This window comes from Paroedura picta, chromosome 11, assembly GCF_049243985.1.
Source record: "Paroedura picta isolate Pp20150507F chromosome 11, Ppicta_v3.0, whole genome shotgun sequence".
Lineage (NCBI taxonomy): Eukaryota > Metazoa > Chordata > Lepidosauria > Squamata > Gekkonidae > Paroedura > Paroedura picta.
This window is the reverse complement of record NC_135379.1, coordinates 21,962,337-21,982,006: the sequence shown is the minus strand read 5'-3', so window position 1 is coordinate 21,982,006 and position 19,670 is coordinate 21,962,337. Positions and strand designations below refer to the sequence as shown.

At 41.3% G+C, this 19,670-nt stretch overlaps 1 protein-coding gene across 4 annotated transcripts in view; it reads left to right on the top strand.

Annotated features, from left to right (window-relative positions):
• SLC25A13 (solute carrier family 25 member 13) overlaps positions 1–19,670 on the top strand; it is a 110,107-nt gene that overhangs the window by 34,281 nt on the left and 56,156 nt on the right. For 2 of the 4 annotated variants that reach the window (XM_077303648.1, XM_077303647.1), the window contains 2 exons: positions 4,665–4,807; positions 12,383–12,498. In XM_077303648.1, the coding sequence (XP_077159763.1) occupies positions 4,665–4,807; positions 12,383–12,498 (259 nt within the window). Of the gene's footprint in view, positions 1–4,664; positions 4,808–5,562; positions 5,585–12,382; positions 12,499–19,670 lie in introns of those variants that run through there. The other 2 variants (XM_077303651.1, XM_077303650.1) reach the window with 2 other exon arrangements.

The following is a 19,670-nucleotide window of genomic DNA, read 5'->3' as shown; positions in this document are numbered from 1 at the left end:
AGTGAAAACATCTGCATCAGTAGAGCACAGTCAATAGCTGTCTTCAGAATCACTGGTTAGAACTGACCAATTGTGAGTCTGAGATCTAATCTTTTTTCTGGGGACAGAACTGAAGCATCAGGTCCAATCACTGGTTTGTTCAACTGAACGCTGTGTATCAGAACCTCCACCTAAGAAGGCCTATTCCAAAATCAAACATAAGGAGAAACATCAGTTCCAATAGGCTCCTGGAATCGATCAGTACTTCAGTTCCAGCCAAATTAGCCTTGGTTCTGACAGAACAAAAGAGAGCCTCCCACCATGAAGGAGTGAGAGAACCTGGCCAGGGCACAGCTCCAGCAGCAAGTCGGCCATGAGAATCATCCTCTCCAGCGCCATGGCACAGTTCTATGCCTCCGCCTCCTTGGCAATGCAATCTTTTCCTTCATCTAAACCTGAAGAACAGGGCAACTGGCAATCACAAAAGCACCTCCAGTTCCAAGGCCTTCCTTTGTGTGAACTATGACATTGCAAGTCTTCCCATTTGGTATCCTCCTGCAGTATCACCTCATCCCCTTTGGACCGGTGTTTGGAAGTGGTGACTGAGTGACTTAAAGCGAGTTAACCTAACCTGAACCCTTCAAAGATGGAGGTTCTCTGGCTGAGGAAGAATGGACCAGATCAGGAAGCGCACCTTCCCAGGCTGGATGGGGTACAACTTATAGTTGCATTATCAACCAGGAACCTGGGAGTGATTCTTGATGCCTCCCTAACAAGGGAGGCTCAAATCATGAAGGTAGTACAGCTGGCATTTTTCCATTTGCACCAAGCAAAGCTACTAGCACCCTGCCTGGCCCAGAACCACCGTGATCCATGTAATGGTTACCTCCAGGGTTGATTACTGTAATTCGCTCTGTGCAGGCCTGCCCCTGACCCGGAAATTACAGCTGGTCCAAAATGCAGCTGCCTGGGTTCTTACACGAACTCAGTGGAGAATTCATATAAGACCTGTGCTGCAACAACAGCATTGGCTTCCAGCAGAGTTCTGGATCCTGTTCCAAGTTTGGGTTCTTACCTTCAAGCCCTTACATGGTCTGGGTGAGGGAATCACCTCTCTGAATATATTCCCCAGAGAGCATTTTGTTCCAGTAATACCAACCAGCTGAGGATCAATCCTGGCCCTAAAGAAATCCAGTTGGCTAGGCCCTGGCCCTTTGCCCGGTGGAGTGACCTCTCCAGGGATATCAGGGCCCTGTCAGAACTAGCTGGGAAAAGTTGGCTGCTTTTATAGAGCCTCTGCCTGAAGACAAAAAGCTTCTGACTAAACTCCTCCAAGTGGAAGCCTTACTCCTATCCAAGCAACAGATTAATGTAGGCAGAGATTCTTTTGACTCTTCCTCTAGAGCCATGGCTTCAGCACTCATGCTGAGAAGGCATGTGCTCCACAGCTATTCTTCCTGACACTTGGCAGAAGGTGGAAGACCTACTATTTGAGGGAACAATACTGTTTGCTTCATCAATAGGTGATCTCTTGTTCCAAATCAAGAAGAACAAGGAAACAGCTCATTCATTTGGCATCACAGCAGGTCCTGCCACTCCATACAGGCCTCAGCAGATGTAGAGATTATTCCACCAGTTTCCATACTAGACATTTGCATCAGCAGCCTCACTCATAGCAGTACCCTATGCAGAGGCCTTTTTCTTGATCTATGGTACAGATTAGGTGTAGATCCAATCAAAAAGTTAGGCATTTAGGCTCACAACATTAGCCACTTCCTAAAGAACCACAAAAAGCTCCAAAAGGTTCTTTCTGACTAAGGCCTATGATAAATTAGCCACCTACTGTACTTTAAGACAGGCTGGCTGTTTTTGGTGACAAATGGGAGATCACTCATAACATCTGGGTTCTACCAGTTGTTAACTTTGGTTATTGATCCGAGTTTTGGCGGTGGCCATCCATCCAACATTCTGATTGGGCTGTGAATAACTCCATGCCTGAGTTGGGACAGGAACTGTAATCCCTATTCTGCAAAGGGGATATATTACATTACATTACATTACATTACATTACATTGATAGATTTTTATACCGCCCTTCCTTATGGCTTTGGGCAGTTTACAGGTGGTGGGCAGGGCTTATATTTGAAGAAGTGTGCTTGCCCATGAAAGCATATCTTGAATAAAACATTGATGGTCTTAAAGGTGCAACTGGACTCAAACTTTGCAGTGCAAACTGCAAAACTAGAGTTTACCAATCCCTATAGTAAGATGGGTTTTCAAAACACTGGAGTTGTTAGAAATCTGTCTCTTCTGTCCTACTCCCCCTCCCCCTTTCTATTTCAAGCCATTGACCTAGCCCACTGTTCAGGGAAAAACAGAAATGCCTAATGTATTGTATGAGTCCCCTCCCTCCCTCTTTTGTAACACCATGCAATTTCTTGGGTTCGGGCCAGTAAGGTATATTGAGGGCATTTTTATTACTGTTCTTCATATTGCTTTCTTCCCTCTCGGAAGTAATTTTAGTCCTCAAGTAAAATTTGCTTTACTTGTGCTTTCACTTCTGTTTCTTTTCTACTTATACTCCCAATGAGTAGATATTTGGGAGTAAAAAAAGGAGAGAAAATCTGAAAAATGTTGTCAGAGTCATGAAACACTAATGTTTTGCACATGTCTGCTAAGTATGAGTGGGCACAGCCCCACGTTTATTAAATTCATACACGAGAAGGGTTGTCTTCCATATCCCACAAGTTGTTTCACTGGTGTTACTTAGTGACATTAAGTGAGAGATTGCATGTTGACCACAGGCTCCAAGATACAGGCTTGATGCAGACATAGTTTGGGGATGTTAGACTCATCTATTTGTTGTTTTCCTAACCGTTAACCTCAGAGGGTTATGATGGCAAAACAAAGCACTATGCCCACATTAGATTTTGAACCAGAATTGAAAAACATGTTTTTTTCAAGAGCCAGATTTGTGTAGTGGTTAAGAGCAGTGGTCTCTAATCTGGAGAGCCGGGTTTGATTCCTTCCTCCTCCACATGCAGCTGGGTGGCCTTGGGCTTGTCAGAGTCCTGATAGTGCTCTTCTGAACAAGCAGTCCTGTCAGAGTTCTCTCAGACTCACCTATCTCACAGGGTGTTTGTTGTGGGGAGAGGAAGAAAAAGAGATTGTAAGCCGCTTTGAGGCTCCTTCAGGCAGTGAAAAGCAGAGTATAAAAAAAACCTCTTCATCTTCTGAGCATGGTAAGGCTAATTACTTGCTAATTTGTTGCTTGCTAATTTGTAGATCACAGCACATTAAGAACAGTCTGTGTATAGAAGCCATGGACATGGAGGGAATGTATGAGTCGTAGATGACTTTTGGTCTTTCAGACCTTTGTCAGATGAGTAATATTAGGCAGCAAACTTGGTGTAGTGGATAAGAGTGGTGACTTTTAATCTGGGGAACCAGGTTTGATTTCCCACACTTCCACATGCAGCCAGCTGGATGACTTTGGGCTAGTCACAGTTCTAAGAGTTATCTCAGCCTCGCCTACATCGCAGGATGTCTGTTGTGGGGAGAGGAAGGAAATTGTAAGCTGCTTTGAGGCTCCTTTGGGTAGTGAAAAGTAGGGCATAAAAATCCACTTTTATTCTTCATTTCAAACACTCACTTGATATTAAGTGTTTTTATTCACCTGACCATGTGTTTTATGGATTGCTTAGCACCACTGTGCGGTACATTATATTTGAATCTCCAAGTCTCGCTGTCAATGATGAAACAATTTTACTGTGTCAAAATATTTATTTACAACCATTGCCAATTAAGGTACAGTTTTTTAAAAAGCTGCTCAAATATTCCATTACAAAATAGCAATCTTAAAAGAATTGTCTGGTTAATTACAAAAGAAAAATACGAAATGTTGATCCTTTGGTGTTATTTATTTTGTAATCTGTTTGGTTTATAATTGCAAATGGTCTAATTTTGAAACTGTGTCAGCAAGCATCACATTTTTGGTCGTCTTTATTATTTTGTGGCAAACCTCAAGGAATTTCCCTTTTCTTGACTACTTAACAGGGATAAATGTATCAAAAACATATAGGACATTTTTCACCTGGAGTTGTTGATTGTATATGGTATTTCTGTTCATTCAGTACTGTATGGAGCTGAACTAAATGTTTGTCATGAAGAGCAACTGCCTAATCTTGAGCATTGCTAAATACTTCTATGAGGAACAGTTTGCATCAGTGTAGAACCACATTGTATACAGTGTACGGTATCTGCACACAATGGACTAAGTCGGGGTAGTCAAACTGCGGCCCTCCAGATGTCCATGGACTACAATTCCCATGAGCCCTGCCAGCAGTCGCTGGCAGGGTCTCATGGGAATTGTAGTCCATGGACATCTGGAGGGCCACAGTTTGACTACCCCTGGTCTAAGTAAAGATGGGCATCATTGAGAAGATGAAATACTAACTTTATACAGGTCTTGTAACAAAAAATAGAATGAGAAAATTGCAGAGCACTATTTGTAAGTGAAGGGCAGCACTGTCCCGGCTGTACATGCACTTCTACCCTTACAGATATGCACCTGATCAGTGACATAAAATTTTTACTTTCGGCAGATAAAAAAGTGGGTATTAAATTACAGGACTGTTGAAATATTTGTATCTAATTCTCATTCTCTTTTTTTTCTTTTTGAAACAGTATGCGAGCGTTGAAAAAAATGGTGAATTTTACATGTCTCCTAATGACTTTGTTACACGTTTCCTGAAGATAATAGGGGATGGCGTCCCCAACCCCTCCACAGTCCAACTGCTTGGAGGGGTGGTGGATCAGACTAAAGATGGGTATGTACAGTAGCATTTATTTGAATTACTTACTTGCTTTAAGAGATGGAAAAAGAACACACTGAAGGTGCCTTGCTGTTCGTTTGTAATGTACAATGTACTTGGAAGGTGCTGTACTAATATCTAATGTTTTTTTCCATCAATGAAAATTGGTCCATCTTGGGTGAATAAAGAAGAAGCATTTGGTAGAGCACATTGTTTAGAACTGTCCTTAGAACTTAGTTCATAAGGTACTATGGCAAATTATGTGCTTATCCCTCTGCTTAATTTTAGGATTATTTTTATTGGAACAGGCTATGCTTTTCAAGCAATACCCGTTTAACCAATTCTAATAACAAGGATGTCCAATAAATACATGACAAAACTGTTTTGCTGGCACGAAGGGGATATTGAAAAAGGTTTATTCTTGATTTATCATGACTCCTCAGGATATTTAATTCTAATGAAGCCTTTGTCATAAAGGCCATAAATAAAATTTATGACTATGGTTGAACAAACTGCTGTGCGGATCAATCATCAGTAGGAATCAAGTATCAATAGGAAGCATGTATTATAAGCAAGCACTATCAAGAATGATTGCCATTGGATCCCTATGGCTTATGCTGAATGACCGAGCAAGTGGAGTTTTGGATCCACTTATTTATAGGAAACCTGTTTATTCCTGAATTCTTCTTTTCTCCTTCTACAACCCCTACTTGCCAGGCTGTTTCAGACTACTTTTTCTTCAAAATGCCTACCACTACCACAACAGAAAAATCCCAGTGTGTTTTAAACCAGGTACTTCCAAGAATGTGACTTTTACCATTGCTGTGAATTTTGGCTCTTCTCCTGAAATCACGCCATGCTGATTTGTTGCTGCATGCCAGCGGATTGTCTTGCCCAGTTGCTTCTTTAAGGGATGCCAATCAGATAACAGTATGCATTCTTAATTTTTTTTTGTTTGCCTTTTGTGCAACTCTCTGTAGCCTTGCTGTATTGTTACTATGGCCAATAAATAAAAATATTTGAAAAACTGATCACCATCCGCAATCTGTGTCGGGATCAGAATGTGGGGATCAGAATTTTGTGGGGATTATGTGGGGATCAGAATTTTCCCAGATTGGCAGGTTTGTTATGAGGCTTTGCAGGGAGATGTTCTAAGACCTGCTGTGGAGCTTCCAGGGGGCCATTCGGGCTACCCTCTGGGGTGCCTGTTTGCCTTCCCACAGATAAACTCTAAAGAAATGTCCCCCTCCTGTAAAGTATACTTCTACAGCTACAGGTGGTTATTTCTGAAAATCCACACCTGGTTTTGCTACAATTAAATCCTGTCCAATAAAATATGCCATGTCTGCCAATCATAGCTGGGATTCTAGCAAATAATTCAAAATGCTATAAGGCTTTTATTTCTAGAAACTTGCAAACAATTCAAAATAATGCTTTGAAATGGCAGTTTCCCCATTATTATTGATATATAAATTTATCTCTAATCTGGTATTCCCCCCCCAAACCTCGTTGTTTATCTAGATTGAAGAATAAAATAATAGGCACAGCTTACCCGATGCTCCATTATGCTATTATGGTTAAATTGCTGATTTTAGTAAACCATTGCGGCTTTTGCATTTATTATGCTACGACGAAGATAATGATTAGTATTGCTAAACATGCAGAAGAATGGATGGGAGACAAGAATGTTCAGGCGCAAGTGCTTTGGGTTATTTATCACACAGTGGAAGTTTAATAGTAGTTAGGCAATTAAGAGGCACCTTTGGGTTTGCAAAATTGCCCTGGTTTGGTGCAAAAAGACTGGGGGGAGGAATAAAGAAAGGAGTGTTTCTCATGATACATAAAGTAAATGAATGCTGGGCAGTTGCAGATGGCTGTGTGTAATCAGGCACGAATGCATCTGCCTGCCTGCTGACTTGGTTGACATCAAGACCTGCGTTTACTGATTTTACATATAAGAAAGCCGGCACTGGGAGATCCTCTGTTGGGATTATCTCAGGAGATTTCATTATATATGATAGCATGGTATAATACATTCGATTGCTGTTTAATTGGGAGAGGCAATGACTGTTCAGATACTAAATTGAAGGGGTTCCACTTCTGCTCTCTCTCTTTTTTTAAAAGAGAATCACTGCATAGGAATATCCATGGGGTGGATCCTAAGCTGTTAAGGGAAAGTCTCATAGCAGAACTTGACATTTTAGCCACAGTGGTCTGCAATACTTGGAGTTATGGTTTTGGATATTGGTGAGCTTCTGGAACTGCGTTGTAGACTTGCAGGTGGTCTGCAGTGGGAGGGGGGAATTAAGGGTACAATCCAACCCTCTAAAATTTCATCTTGATCAAACCAGGTTTAAATATGTACATACCAATAATATGATGTCTTTCTTTAAAGAAACCAGAAGCTAGTTTTGCCAAGGTCTTGCAAACTTTATTAACGCTCCTTTACAACCTTTGGAGAAGTACACAGAATTCTTTCACTGAGATCAGCTTGACTTCCTAAGCGGCCTGAATGTGTAGTGTAGACATATCCTGTCCTGCCCCAGACACTCCTTCATGATGTCACTAATGAAGCATGTGGATTATAGACTGGAGAGTTCTTACGTCAGAAGGACTAGCAGGTTGGCCGTCCACAAGCCACATGGCAACAGTTCGTTGGCCAGCCTGTACTCAGTGCTGTTCATGGAGCAGGTATAAAAAGGCAAGACAATTGGGGCTTTGCAAGTGCTTTGGGCATTTCTGACTTTTAGATGCTCCGTTGTGTTTAGTGGTGGTTTGCAACTGTTCCCCAGGCTTCTGAGTTCCATTATAAAGCACTGAACCAGAAGTGGGAAAGTTACTCCTTAAATGTATTGTTAGCACATAATAGATCCAATCTCCCCACGCTTTTATTTTATTGATTTCAATAGTACCGTGTTGAGCAAATGCTCTTTGAAATCTGTGGGATTTAACAGTGATTAAATGTGGCTCAATGTGCCTGGTTTTGTATGATTTCTTTCGTCCTTTGATTAAAAAGAGGAAATGGAAGGGCGAGCAAGTCATGTAGGCAACTTAATCAGAGTATATGGTTCTGATCACAACACTGAAACTGAGTTTGGAACCAGGGTGGATTCACCCGAACTTTCGGTAGGCTACTTGCTTGTGGCAACTCATTCCAGAGTTGGGGTTATTTATTTGAAAATAAATAAGTAAAAATGTATATCTCTGGTTTTTAAAAAAAATGTTTTAAAATAAATAGAATTTTTTTCAAAATGAAATTGCCAGAGAGACACACTGAGCAATTTGGTGGTATCCATTGGTCAAAGGTATTTGCGTAAGTCAACTGCATGGTCAGGACATCATAGGGTAGGCATTGAGCACCTTTCCTGCTTAGGGGAATCTGGGGGACTCAACCCTTCTTGTCACATTTCCCGTGTAGGAAATAAAAAAAGGCACAAAAATATGTAACCACTTAATTTTATCTGCCTCAATTATCTAATTTTCAAGAAGCATTTGCTTATTGTACTAGTAAGTCTTTCCAGTTTTGTTTCTATTTCAAATTCATTTTAAAGTTCCTTAACATATCCTTTCCTTGTGGTAACAGTTCTCTTTACATAAGCATCATTGTGTTACTGTTGCTTAATATGTCTTTTGCAAGCAAAGGACTTGGTTCGCTCTGTCCCCGACCCTGTCTTTTCCTCTTTAAATGTTCTGTTTATGATAGAAGTGAAAAACCTCTCAGTAACCATTCAAAAATTTTGTTTAATGTAAAGAACATCACATGCTCAAGGAAGGGAGGGGGAAGATAAGAAAGGCAAAATCATTCTTAGCATCTGGTATTTTTTGAGCATTATTCCTCAAAACTGTGCAAGATCTCTTAAGAGGGGAAAATTATGGGGATATTTTTGATTTAGCTGATCATTACCATACTTGTTGTTTTCAGAGGCTTTATGCTTATGATTGTATACTCTTCAGACTTCTTGGTTTAAATCTGCTCTGTTTCTGAGCATCTCAGTAAATTCCTAGGAGAACACTTGTATGTGAGGAAATCTTTGCTTCAATGGGTGTAGCTGTCAGTTGTTTCTGATGCTATTTACCAATCCTCTTTTGGAGATTTAGGCTTATTTTTCCACACCCCCCCCTGCCACCTGCAAACCTGAAAGCACCACCTATCTAATCTGTATCTGTTCAATTTCCTACTGCTGTACTCTGGTGGAGTTACCTCCAATCTGTATGGAGGCTTCTGGAAAACATAGGGGTTTTCTGGCTATAAACAGCTGCTGCCTTTCTAGATCCGCCCTCTTCTTCTGTGCTTCCCTTCTCTGTACTCCCTAATGGCATAAGAAGCCTGTATATATAACCTTCCTAGCCTGAAGATGAAAGTAATATAAAAATCTGGGTTGTCAGTATGCCAGGCTTTCTTCTCAGATGCGCCTGGTGGAACTTTCGTTTGGCTCCTCCTGGTCTGCTTACTTGCCCATTGCTGCCTGTAGAGGGGCAGGCTGACTGTTTGAACCATTATTTGCTTGTTAGGCAAGCTTGTCCATTGGTTCATTATTTTATTTTTATTTATTTATTAGTATATTTATTGACTACCCACTTTTGGCCCGGCTGGCTCATGGCGGTTTACATAAAAACATTAAAACCGCATAAAACTCCGGTACATAAACCAATACTGGCAGCAAAAACAACAACAATCTACAGCATCCCCCGTGCCATCTCTTCAACCTTGCCACAGTAGTCACAGTTGCCCCGGAGGATGTTCACTGGCGGTGTCTGGCCTAGGGGGCTATAGAGGGACAGACATGATCTTTCTAGCCCGGCCTCATCCAAACGCCTGGCGGAAGAGCTCCATCTTACAGGCCCTGCGGAACACTGATAGTAAAGCAGCTTCTCTTCCATCACCCCTTGTTTTTGCTTCTGTGTACTTTTGTCTGTGTGCATCACTCTTTTGGAGAAGTGATAATTTTTCCATATTTAAAAATAGGAATGCCAAAGAGGAGGACAACTCTGACTTCCTGCTTGATTTCCAGCTCATCAAGCCCTTCCTACTTCTGCATCATTAAAAAAAAAAAAGCAGGAAGGCTATTAGGGTTTTCTCAGCTAGGCTTTTAAGCTAGACGAGCCCTTGCTTATGTAGGCAAAATTATTCTTAAGTAGTATATTGGGGTTCCTGTTAATAATGTGCTGTTTAATGAAACCTAATGATATTCAATGAAGGGTTGTGCTAAGCCAAAGAGAAAACTTGTTACCTAGGCAACTGCCCTTATGCAGTATAGAGCTTGGAGCATATGGCTATGTAGCATGCATTATTTCAGCATCTTTAACCATTAGGAACCACGTGTGTAATTGACTGTGAAAAATTACTGCTCAGTTACTGTATTGTGTGGTCATAATAGAAGTAAATGAGTACGTCATTGTTGTTGGAGCATATCTGTTGGGAATCACTTGCAGGCCAGTCTATTTAAGGAGCAGAAAAATACAATAAGAAGAAAATAGCTGGTTTAATTAACGTGTAAAAATTGGGTTAATTTGAATTCAGCTGGCACAGCAGATATTGAGGTTTCTCCGACATTAGCCCTGGTTTGAGAGTGATGTTTTCTACATTTTCTGTCTTTCTATTTTTTAAAAAAAAAGAGATAGACTAATTGCTTTCTTTTAAATTAGTAAGAACTGTTGAACTAGAGATGACTTTAAAAGCGTTTGTATTGTTTGATCCAGAAGAGCAGCCATGTTAGTTTGTTGTAGCCAAAAGAACAAAGAATTGTGTGGTTCTTTGAAGATGAACATATGATTGTGCGTGAGATGTGTAGGTCAAAATCTGTGTTGTAAGATTGCTTACAAAGTAGAATCTTGAAGCTTGTGTTAAAAAAAAATGTGTTTTGGAAATCCCAATTAAATACACACACGCACACACAAAATGTAGTTTGAATCTCAAGCATGTCTGTATACATGTGATATTCTGTTTGATTTCACATGTATTAATGGTTCATGTTCTTGAGAACACGCCAGTGACTTTAGCAAATATTCTATGAAGTTAATGCAGGCGTCTAGATTTTACTGTTGTGTGTTAATTTATAGAACTTGGGTTGGCATAGATTGTTTTCTCAGGCGGTTTCCCATACAGAAAGTGACCGGAGCTATGTTTGCTTAGCTTCAGCACAGTCTCTGTATTGCATGTTTTTCAGATCTGCTGAGGACTACCTTTCACCCAGACTGAGAGTGCCTATAGCATATTCAGAAAGACATGTGGAAAAACCATACTCTGTGACATGGCTAATATAAATTAGCATTTTATTCCTGCTTTCCTTTCACAGAAGATAACTTTCCTCTATGCATATAGACAATAGTCAGTGCATAATCCAGCCTCTTATAATTGTAACCAATGACAGATTCCCCCCCTAACTACCATAATCCCAGAACATTGGTAGTTTCACATGGTTTAAACTAATCTTAAAAATGTAGTGCTTAATTTATAATTCTTTTCAGACTTGCAGTTTTAGATCTGTGCAGAATTTTATCCATTATTTCAGGCAATTAAAAACAAGTTCATAATATGTAGTGCTTCTAGAACTTCCCCTCCCAGCTGAGAAGTATCCCTTGTCAAAAGGCGAAACATTGTGTTCAAGATGAAAGGATATACTTCCCAGTCATTTAATTTTTCCCCTGCTGTTATGTAAACACTCGAGCAGGTTTCTTGCATAATTTTCATAGTTCTGTGCTTTGTTGGTGAATATCTAGTATATAACAAACAAGTTTGGTGCAGTTGAAAGGTAATTGGGTTAGGATGCAGAATATCTGGCTTTTATCACTGCTTAGCCGTAACACTCACTGGCATCCCATCTATACACTATCTTTGCCTAATCTAGTCTGGACAAGAAATAACCCAAGTTTTGTACAAGCATTTCTCCCACTCCTGCACTGTTGATGCAGTTAGCGATGGCACCAGTTATTGTCAATAGCACATGACCTGTGCATTAATATTGTGGTCAGGAATCAGGATCCTGAATATTGTAAAACTTAATCTGCATGCCCAAATGGGCTTTTTAGAAACACTGTATCTTCCTTCCTCATCAGAGAATGGCTTGAAACAGCTCACAAAGCAAAAAGCAACAAACAAAATCATAAATATAACCACTATAGAATCCATCAATAAAGAGAACATTAAGCAGCTAAAAATATCCCTAAAACCAGAAAAGGCCATAAAACAGCTATACAAATGGAATTCCTCAGCTTAAAAGAAATGTTTTGGCTTGATGCCTAAAGGACTGTAAAATAGATGACTGGTGAACTTTTGGGGGAAGGCATTATGAAAACAAGGTGCCACCACTGAAAAAGTCCCTGTCTCTGGTTGCCGCCCACTTCTGTGGATGGGGCCTGCTCTGCTTAATAGTTACATGCATGTTGTTCAGTTTGATTCCTTAACACTAAAGAATTGGATGATTGCATTCTTTTAATTTGACTGTATGACTGATTCATTATAACACTTCACAATAAAAGAACATTTGCGTCCAAAACTGAATGACAAAATATGTCTGCTCCAACAGTCTAAACTCGTCTGACATTTCATGAACAAATGGCATTGACTTTAAAAAAATCTTGTTTTTGTAGGTTGATCTCCTTTCAAGAATTTGTAGCCTTTGAATCTGTCCTCTGTGCTCCAGATGCACTGTTCATGGTGGCATTTCAGCTTTTCGACAAAACTGGCAAAGGAGAAGTAACTTTTGGTAAGGCTGCGCTTTTCACCCTGAATGTGATGTCTGCAGTAATCAGTAACACTAAACAGTCTCTCCTTCTAGTATCTTTTAATCCAGGATAGTTATGTTGCTGGACTTTTAGTGTTTATTACTTTAATTTATCCTCTGCTAGAGTAGTCTTAATAAAGAGGCATACAATTTGTTTTAACTTACGTATTTTAGTCCACTGTTCAACATTTGAAATAATTTCCAGATGCTTATGAATGTAACCTTCTGCTAAAAATCTGATTACTCCGTGGGCACCCTTCAGCTGCCGCAATACAGTCATATTCCCATCTCCCTTAGTAGGACAATGAGGCCCATTTTTGAATACGTTGTTGGTACTGAGAGTCTCGTGGCCATAACTTGTCCAGAAGTAGAAAATACACTTAATATACTGTCTCTCTTTGGAGTAGAGATGAGTGAATATTAAAAGAACGACTTAATGAAATTCAACCTACTTTCAGAAGTTATTCACAGCTGGTAATTTGTGCATTGTTCTTCCAGACAGAATGGAAACATGTGACTAGGCAAGTGGCAATTAGTCCTACAGATGTCAGACACTTGTCTAAATCGTTTTCTAAGAATAAGCCGTGCCAGTGCCCTCTGCTTTAAGTGGCATGTGTTAGGTTCACGGAGGAGGTATTGTAAAACTCTTACTTCCAAAATACACATTTTGTGTCAAGAAACTTCTAAACCCAAAGAGAGAGAGAGAGAGAACAAAACTTTGATGGGTTTTAGAGGGGTGTGTGTGTGTGTGGGGGGATATTTTCTGCTTCAGAGCTGATGTGTCTCCAATTTTCATTGAAACAGTTCAATTTTCATTTAAATGGTGCTTATGTTTGTTTGTTCTTAAACAACTGCTCCCTCCCTTTTGCAAAAGCCAAGCATTTGGAGATGCCCAAGCTATAGATGAGCCCCAGCCTCTGCCTTATGTTTTAACAGGAACATTATGCAGGAGATGCATTTTGCAGACGGCTCCCCCGTAATAATATAGGGTTCTTTTTTTCTTACTAAGGCCACTTTAAAACGTTCCATGTTCTAACGTTATGTAAGTGAGGGCCATGCCCTTTGTGTCTTGGAGTTTTCCTGGCATTGTGTAATATCACAAAACTTACATTCTGCATGATCAACGCTCCTCACGAGAGTTATCTTTGTTTTGGGGGGTTATTACACTGGCCCTGATATGCTGCCACAATGGAAGTGCTGACCTGTGTCCAGCTACATTTAGAAGAAACCTTTCTGATTACCTTGAATGGCTTAAAAAACGATAGTGTTATCAGTTTGTTCAAAGTGTGATTAGGAAAACCTATTCCTTATCCCTCATTTTATCACAAATATTAGTCGGCACGAAGATCTGTGGAATGCCCTTTCATTTTTCATCTGGTTTTGAGAGCACTTTGTGTTTGACATTTTTTGGCTGCTTAAATGTACCAGACCACTGCTTGTGATAAAACCGGCAAACACCGAGGACTCTTTCCCCCTCTTCATTCACCGTCCCGTAGAATACTGTGCTACATGTACCATGTTAGACTAAAAGAAATTCACATGGTAAGACATGGAAAGGCAACATGATTTGGCTAGCAGCTGACAGAGACTGCTGTGGCCTTTGTACCGCCTTGTAGGTTCGGCTGTTACACTTTGCTGGGAGTTAAAGATCTCAGCAGGAAGGTGGAAGGAAGTTTAGTTGGCTTTTAAATTTGAGACAGAGAATAAAACCATTGCGTCTTACTGCAGAGTGTTGACAGGCACATAAAAGCTGATAATGTAAGTCCAGGGGTTTAAGAGGCTTAACAGTTTTGCCTTTTTTTGTATTACTGTATTTTAATGCCTCATTAAAGAGGGAGAGTTCTTTGATATCCTTTAATAGATGGCTTAATAAAGAAAGGTTTAGATGCTTGGGTCTAAATGTCAGCATTTTAAAAAATTAACAGTCCTTTTAATAACCTTTGTCTTTAATTCTAAGGGTCATACGCAAAGGGGAGAGGGATGCAAAGCAAATTTTAACAGCTTTCTGGTCTTGCAAGTAATTTCATTGTCTTGCAGATGCTGCAGTGCTGGTACAAGGCAGCCAGTATCCTGACAAAATCCCCTCGTACAAAGACAGGAAATGAAAGCTTAATCTTAACAGGTTGCTTTGGGCTGTAGAGTGACCTGTTAGTCAAACTGCAGCCCTCCAGATATCCATGGACTACAATTTCCATGAGCCCCTGCCAGCAAACACTGGCAGGGGCTCATGAGAATTGTAGTCCATGGACATCTGAAGGGCCGCAGTTTGACTACTCCAGTTAGGATATTTGTGAGTGCAGGTGGAAATGAGTACAAGCCTCTTAAGGCAAATGGCAGCTAATTCTACATTTGCCTTTTCTGTATTACAAATATGGTCTGTATCGCACAAGATGAAATTTCCTGCAAGGAAGTTGTTGTTTTCATTCTGCAGATGGTTATTCTGTTCATATTCAGCATTCATGGTGCAGTGCAGAGGCTTTTCAGGGGAACGGAAATAAGTGTTGTCTCTGACAACCTGGTTTTAACGTGTGGAACAAAACGACTGATTTGGGGTTCTAAGATTTCAGGGTCTCACTGGTTTGTTTGCTCCCTATGGGCATATAAAAGTCAACAGTTCATCAGACATGTCTCTAGTGCTAATTGGAACATACAGATGCCTTGTGAGAGTTAGAATCTGAATTTATGGTATTGATGGACGATGCTGTCAAGTTGCAACTGACTAATGGAGATACCATCGATTTTTCAAGGCAAGGGATGTTCCAGAGTGGTTTGTTATTGTCTTCCTCTGTGTAGCAACCCTGGACTTCCTCGGAGGTCTCCCATCCAAATTCCAAATACGACTGACCTTGCTTAGCTTCTGAGATCTGACGAGATCAGGCTAGCCTGGGCTATTCCAGTCAGAGTCTGAATTTCTGTTGATGGATAATGCTCTTTTTCTTTCCTGGCCCTATTATAAGTGTCCATAAATTGGGCTCTGAATAATAGTAAATGGCCACTTTGCATTCCACGTTAGTCTTCCTGTACCTCTTTGCTACACTTTTCAGAATCCCCAGTGCAAGCTCTCAGAAGTGAGTTTCCTGTGAGCGAGCATCCAGAGTTTAACAATGTAATACGCATTCATGCCAGCAACAAATTGTCATCTCAGTGGTTGTGGGCTATCTTGTCAGAGACCAGGAGAAAAGCGCAGAAGCTCTTCCAGTTCAATGGGTCAAAAATCCACTCTTTATGAAAGGCTAAATGTGGATTTGCACGAATGACTATAATGGTTCCAATTTTGAAAGATAGAGGTAACAGAGAGCACTTCCAGCGAGCAGGAGGATTTCAGAAGGCTACATGCTCAAATGGCTAAAATATTGTGCTTTTCTGTTTTCTTCAAGCTTCTTAAAAATGGGGTTGGGGGAATAGGTACGGGGAAGGTGGGAGAGAGCCAATTTGAGAGTAAATTCAAACCATATAAGGTCACCGTCTGGTTAACTGAGAGCTAAAGTATAACCATCCTTCATAAAGCAACGATGTAGAAGAAAAGACCCATTTACTAAACTGCAGCTTTTGAAGGAATTTGACCTCCCTTTACCAAAAAAAAGCCCACCCTTCCCTCAGCTGTAGTAGAGACATTGTGGTTGTCTTTAATCCTGGATTTCTTCTGTACCAAATAAAAAAACACACTTACTGTCCAGTGACACCTTTAAGACCAACAGATTTTTATTCAAGGTATGAACTTTCATGTTCACACACACTTCCTCAGATACAGTTTGTTCTGCTGCTTCAGAGCAACATGGCTACCCACTTAAATCTGTCCCAAATAGACACATGTTGAGCGTTGGAAACTAAAAGCTTGAGGCTTTAGCACAATGTTTTATGTCATCCCCCCCCCGACATGTCAATGCATCCCATATACATTTACTTTGAAGTAGGCTCTCTGTAATCAGTAAACAATGTCTTGATTAGGTCAAAGCCAAAGGTGTTGGTTTTTCACTTTAAAAAACCCAATTTGCCTTTTTAGCTTCAATCGGCTGCAGGAGAAACACACAAAATATCTTTGACTGTTCACACACTTTGGCTGTCTAGGACTGGGTCCTTGGAGTATTGAGCACACTCTGTGAGGGGTGACCAGTGAAAAGTGGGCTTCATGAGGGGAGATCCTTCAGAGTGTATGACAAAAAAAAAACAGCAGGTGTCAACTGGCTGTTTTTCCTTTGCCCTGGGTGGCTCTTTTGGAGCATTTGGAGCAGCTACCAGAGGATGGAAGAACATTCATTCATTCCCCGCCTTTCTGCCCTGAGGGGATGCAAAGGAGCTTACATTGTTTTTCTTTCCTCCATTTTATCTTCACAACAACAAACCTCTGAGTTAGATATGGCTGAGTGTGTGTGATTGGCCCAAAGTCACCCAGCAGGCTTCCATGGCTGAATGGGGATATGAGCTTTGGTCTGCCAGGTCCTGCTCCAACACTCCAACCACTATCCTACCCATGAAGGCTTGGTGACAGAGGCAAGGGTGTCCCTTCTTAGCCAATTTTCAGTCTTGTTTATGCATATAATGTGCCATGTACACTCATGATTTAGGCAGATTCCAGAATGTGTACATGTAACACAACATCTAAAAAACGCATAATAGTCACCTCCAGTTTAGGTGACCCCCTCCCCCATCCTCTTCAAGGAGGAGCTCAGTCATTTGCTGTTAGCCTCTCTCTTTCCCTTTGTGGGAGAGGAATCATGGTGGGCTGGCACTCTCCATCATAGAGTAGCAGCTACCAACTCAACAGTAGGGCTGGTGGTGGCTGGGAGGGTATGCAGATTGCTTGAAGCTCCTAGCCTCCCCTGCTCTCTTTGTCTACTCCATCTGCCGTTGGGGCATTGCTGGCATAGTGCAGGGAGGAGGGCTTTCCAGAAAGCTGGATGAGTGACCCGAAAAGATACCAGCCTGGAATACCAATAGTGAAGCAATTCAGCCGTCAGTGGTTCATACTCTCCTTTGTGTGTAAATGCACACCTGTGCATCATGTGCCTTCTGTTGCTCAGTTCTGTGCCTCCATCTGTATGTTTAATCCCACTGGCTTTGGGGGTTGGACGTGCTTAGAACACTCTGCCTATGGCTGCCTGGAAATGATTCCCCCGCAAAAGGTCCAGCCTCTTCACTAGGCAGGTTGTGTTCTTTATGCTGTTTAAGAAAACTGAAGATCTCAAAAGGCAGCAGTGGGATCAGGGCCACAGTTCATCTTCAGCCCCAGGTTAACATTGTGGTTTTCCTAGACGGGGTCATTGACTGACCAAGCCTTCAGTGTTTCAACAGTACATTTCATTTTCTTACCAGGATCACAGCTGCCTTGTTTGCCCAGGAGAGCAAGTTTCTGGTAAAAAAACAAAACAAAACATGGAAAGTCCGTCATCGGCCAGGAGCCATAGGATGCTTTCGTTCTCCCAGTGCCTCCTGAAGCAGAGAATGGCTTTAAGAAAACCAACTCTTCTGCGTTCATTTCCTTAGAACCTTGAATATAGGATTCAAACCGGCAATTCTAATTCTATATGACTTTCCTCCTTCTTCAGATCCTTAACTATGATTAATATAAAAAGACCTTGTCAAAGGCTTTGAAAAGGCAGCCTTGGTATTGGCGCACATAGGGCTGCCTCCACTTATGCCATTATGCAATTTAACTTCTTATGAAATCTCCAATTCGCCTTGTTCTCGTTTCTTAGCAGAAGATAGCAGTGCTTTTCTCAGTAAGTTGTTAACCACACTGGCAGGGTAGACACTTAATCTTCTCTGTCAATTTCAGGTTTTTGAAGACTTAGCATAACTTTTTTGTTTAAAAAAAGCTTGTCTGTTTGGTTGAGTCTAACAATGCTAGAGGACAATTGATTCATTAACAAATCAATGTTTAGCTATGAAAACAACCCGGGACACTTAATTGATGGAAATCAAGTCAACTGAGGGAGGGAGAAAGTATTTTGCTTTTGGGATTATGTCTGGGACCCACTGGAAACGGATATCCGTCAGAGGAGTTCAACTTTCTCACCATTCCCGGAAGCCCAAACTCTCCCTGAAATACTGTTTCTGGGGGTAGAGGGGGTCTCCAAGAGCAGCTTGAGGAGGAAGTTGGTTGACTGCCCCAGAGGGAGGGAATACATAGCAAATGATTAAGATGTGGAAATTGTTTCCAGAGGATGTAGTGATGGCCACGGGCATAGGCAGCTTTGAAAGGGGATTAGACAGATTGTGGAAGGTAGGCCTATGAATAGCTACTAGCTATGGTGACTAAAGGGAACCTCCAAGTTCAGAGGCAGTCAACTTTTGAATACCAGTGCCAGGAGGCAACATCAAGAGAAGGCCTCAACTCTGTGCCCTTTTGCCAAACCACAAGAGAAACTGGTTGGGTGAGACAGGGTGCTGGACTAGATGGACCATTGGTCTGATCCAGCAGGGCCATTCTTATGTTGTTCAGTCTTTTAATGTTGGCCATCTTAGGGACGTGGGTCAGAAGATGGCATAGAAATACATCAAATAAAATAATCATTCCAATTCCTGGATTTATTCTAGTGGCTGAATCCAGTGAGGGAGGAGGCGAAAGTTTAAGATCCACTCTCATGAGCATTTATAGGCATTTGCAAGCCATGAAGGGTGAGAGTACAGGTGAGAGCCTAGAGCAGGGGTAGTCACTGCGGCCCTCCAGATGTCCATGGAATACAATTCCCAGGAGCCCCTGCCAGCGAATGCTGGCAGGGGCTCCTGGGAATTGTAGTCCATGGACATCTGGAGGGCCGCAGTTTGACTACCCCTGGCCTAGAGCTTCTGTGGTGTAGTGCTTAAGAATGTTGGACTAGGATCTCAACTCATAGCATGGGTGTCCTTGGGCTAGTCTCATCCTCTCAGATTTGCTGTGAAGATAAAATGGAGGAATGATGTCCCCACTGAACAGAAAGGCAAGGGATAAATGAATCAAGTCAATATGTGAGATGCTCAGGGCACAGTGTTCAGTGAAAACAATGTGCAGGCGATTTTCTGCAGTTAGAGCACCACTATACACTTCACCATGTGCACAGTGAAGAAACCTAGCTTTGAAAACGCACTTAGAACATAATTTCAGAAAACTCATGCATTATAATGCCTAGGAATAGGGTTAATTAATGGAAATAGTGATTTGTATGTTTGTTTTA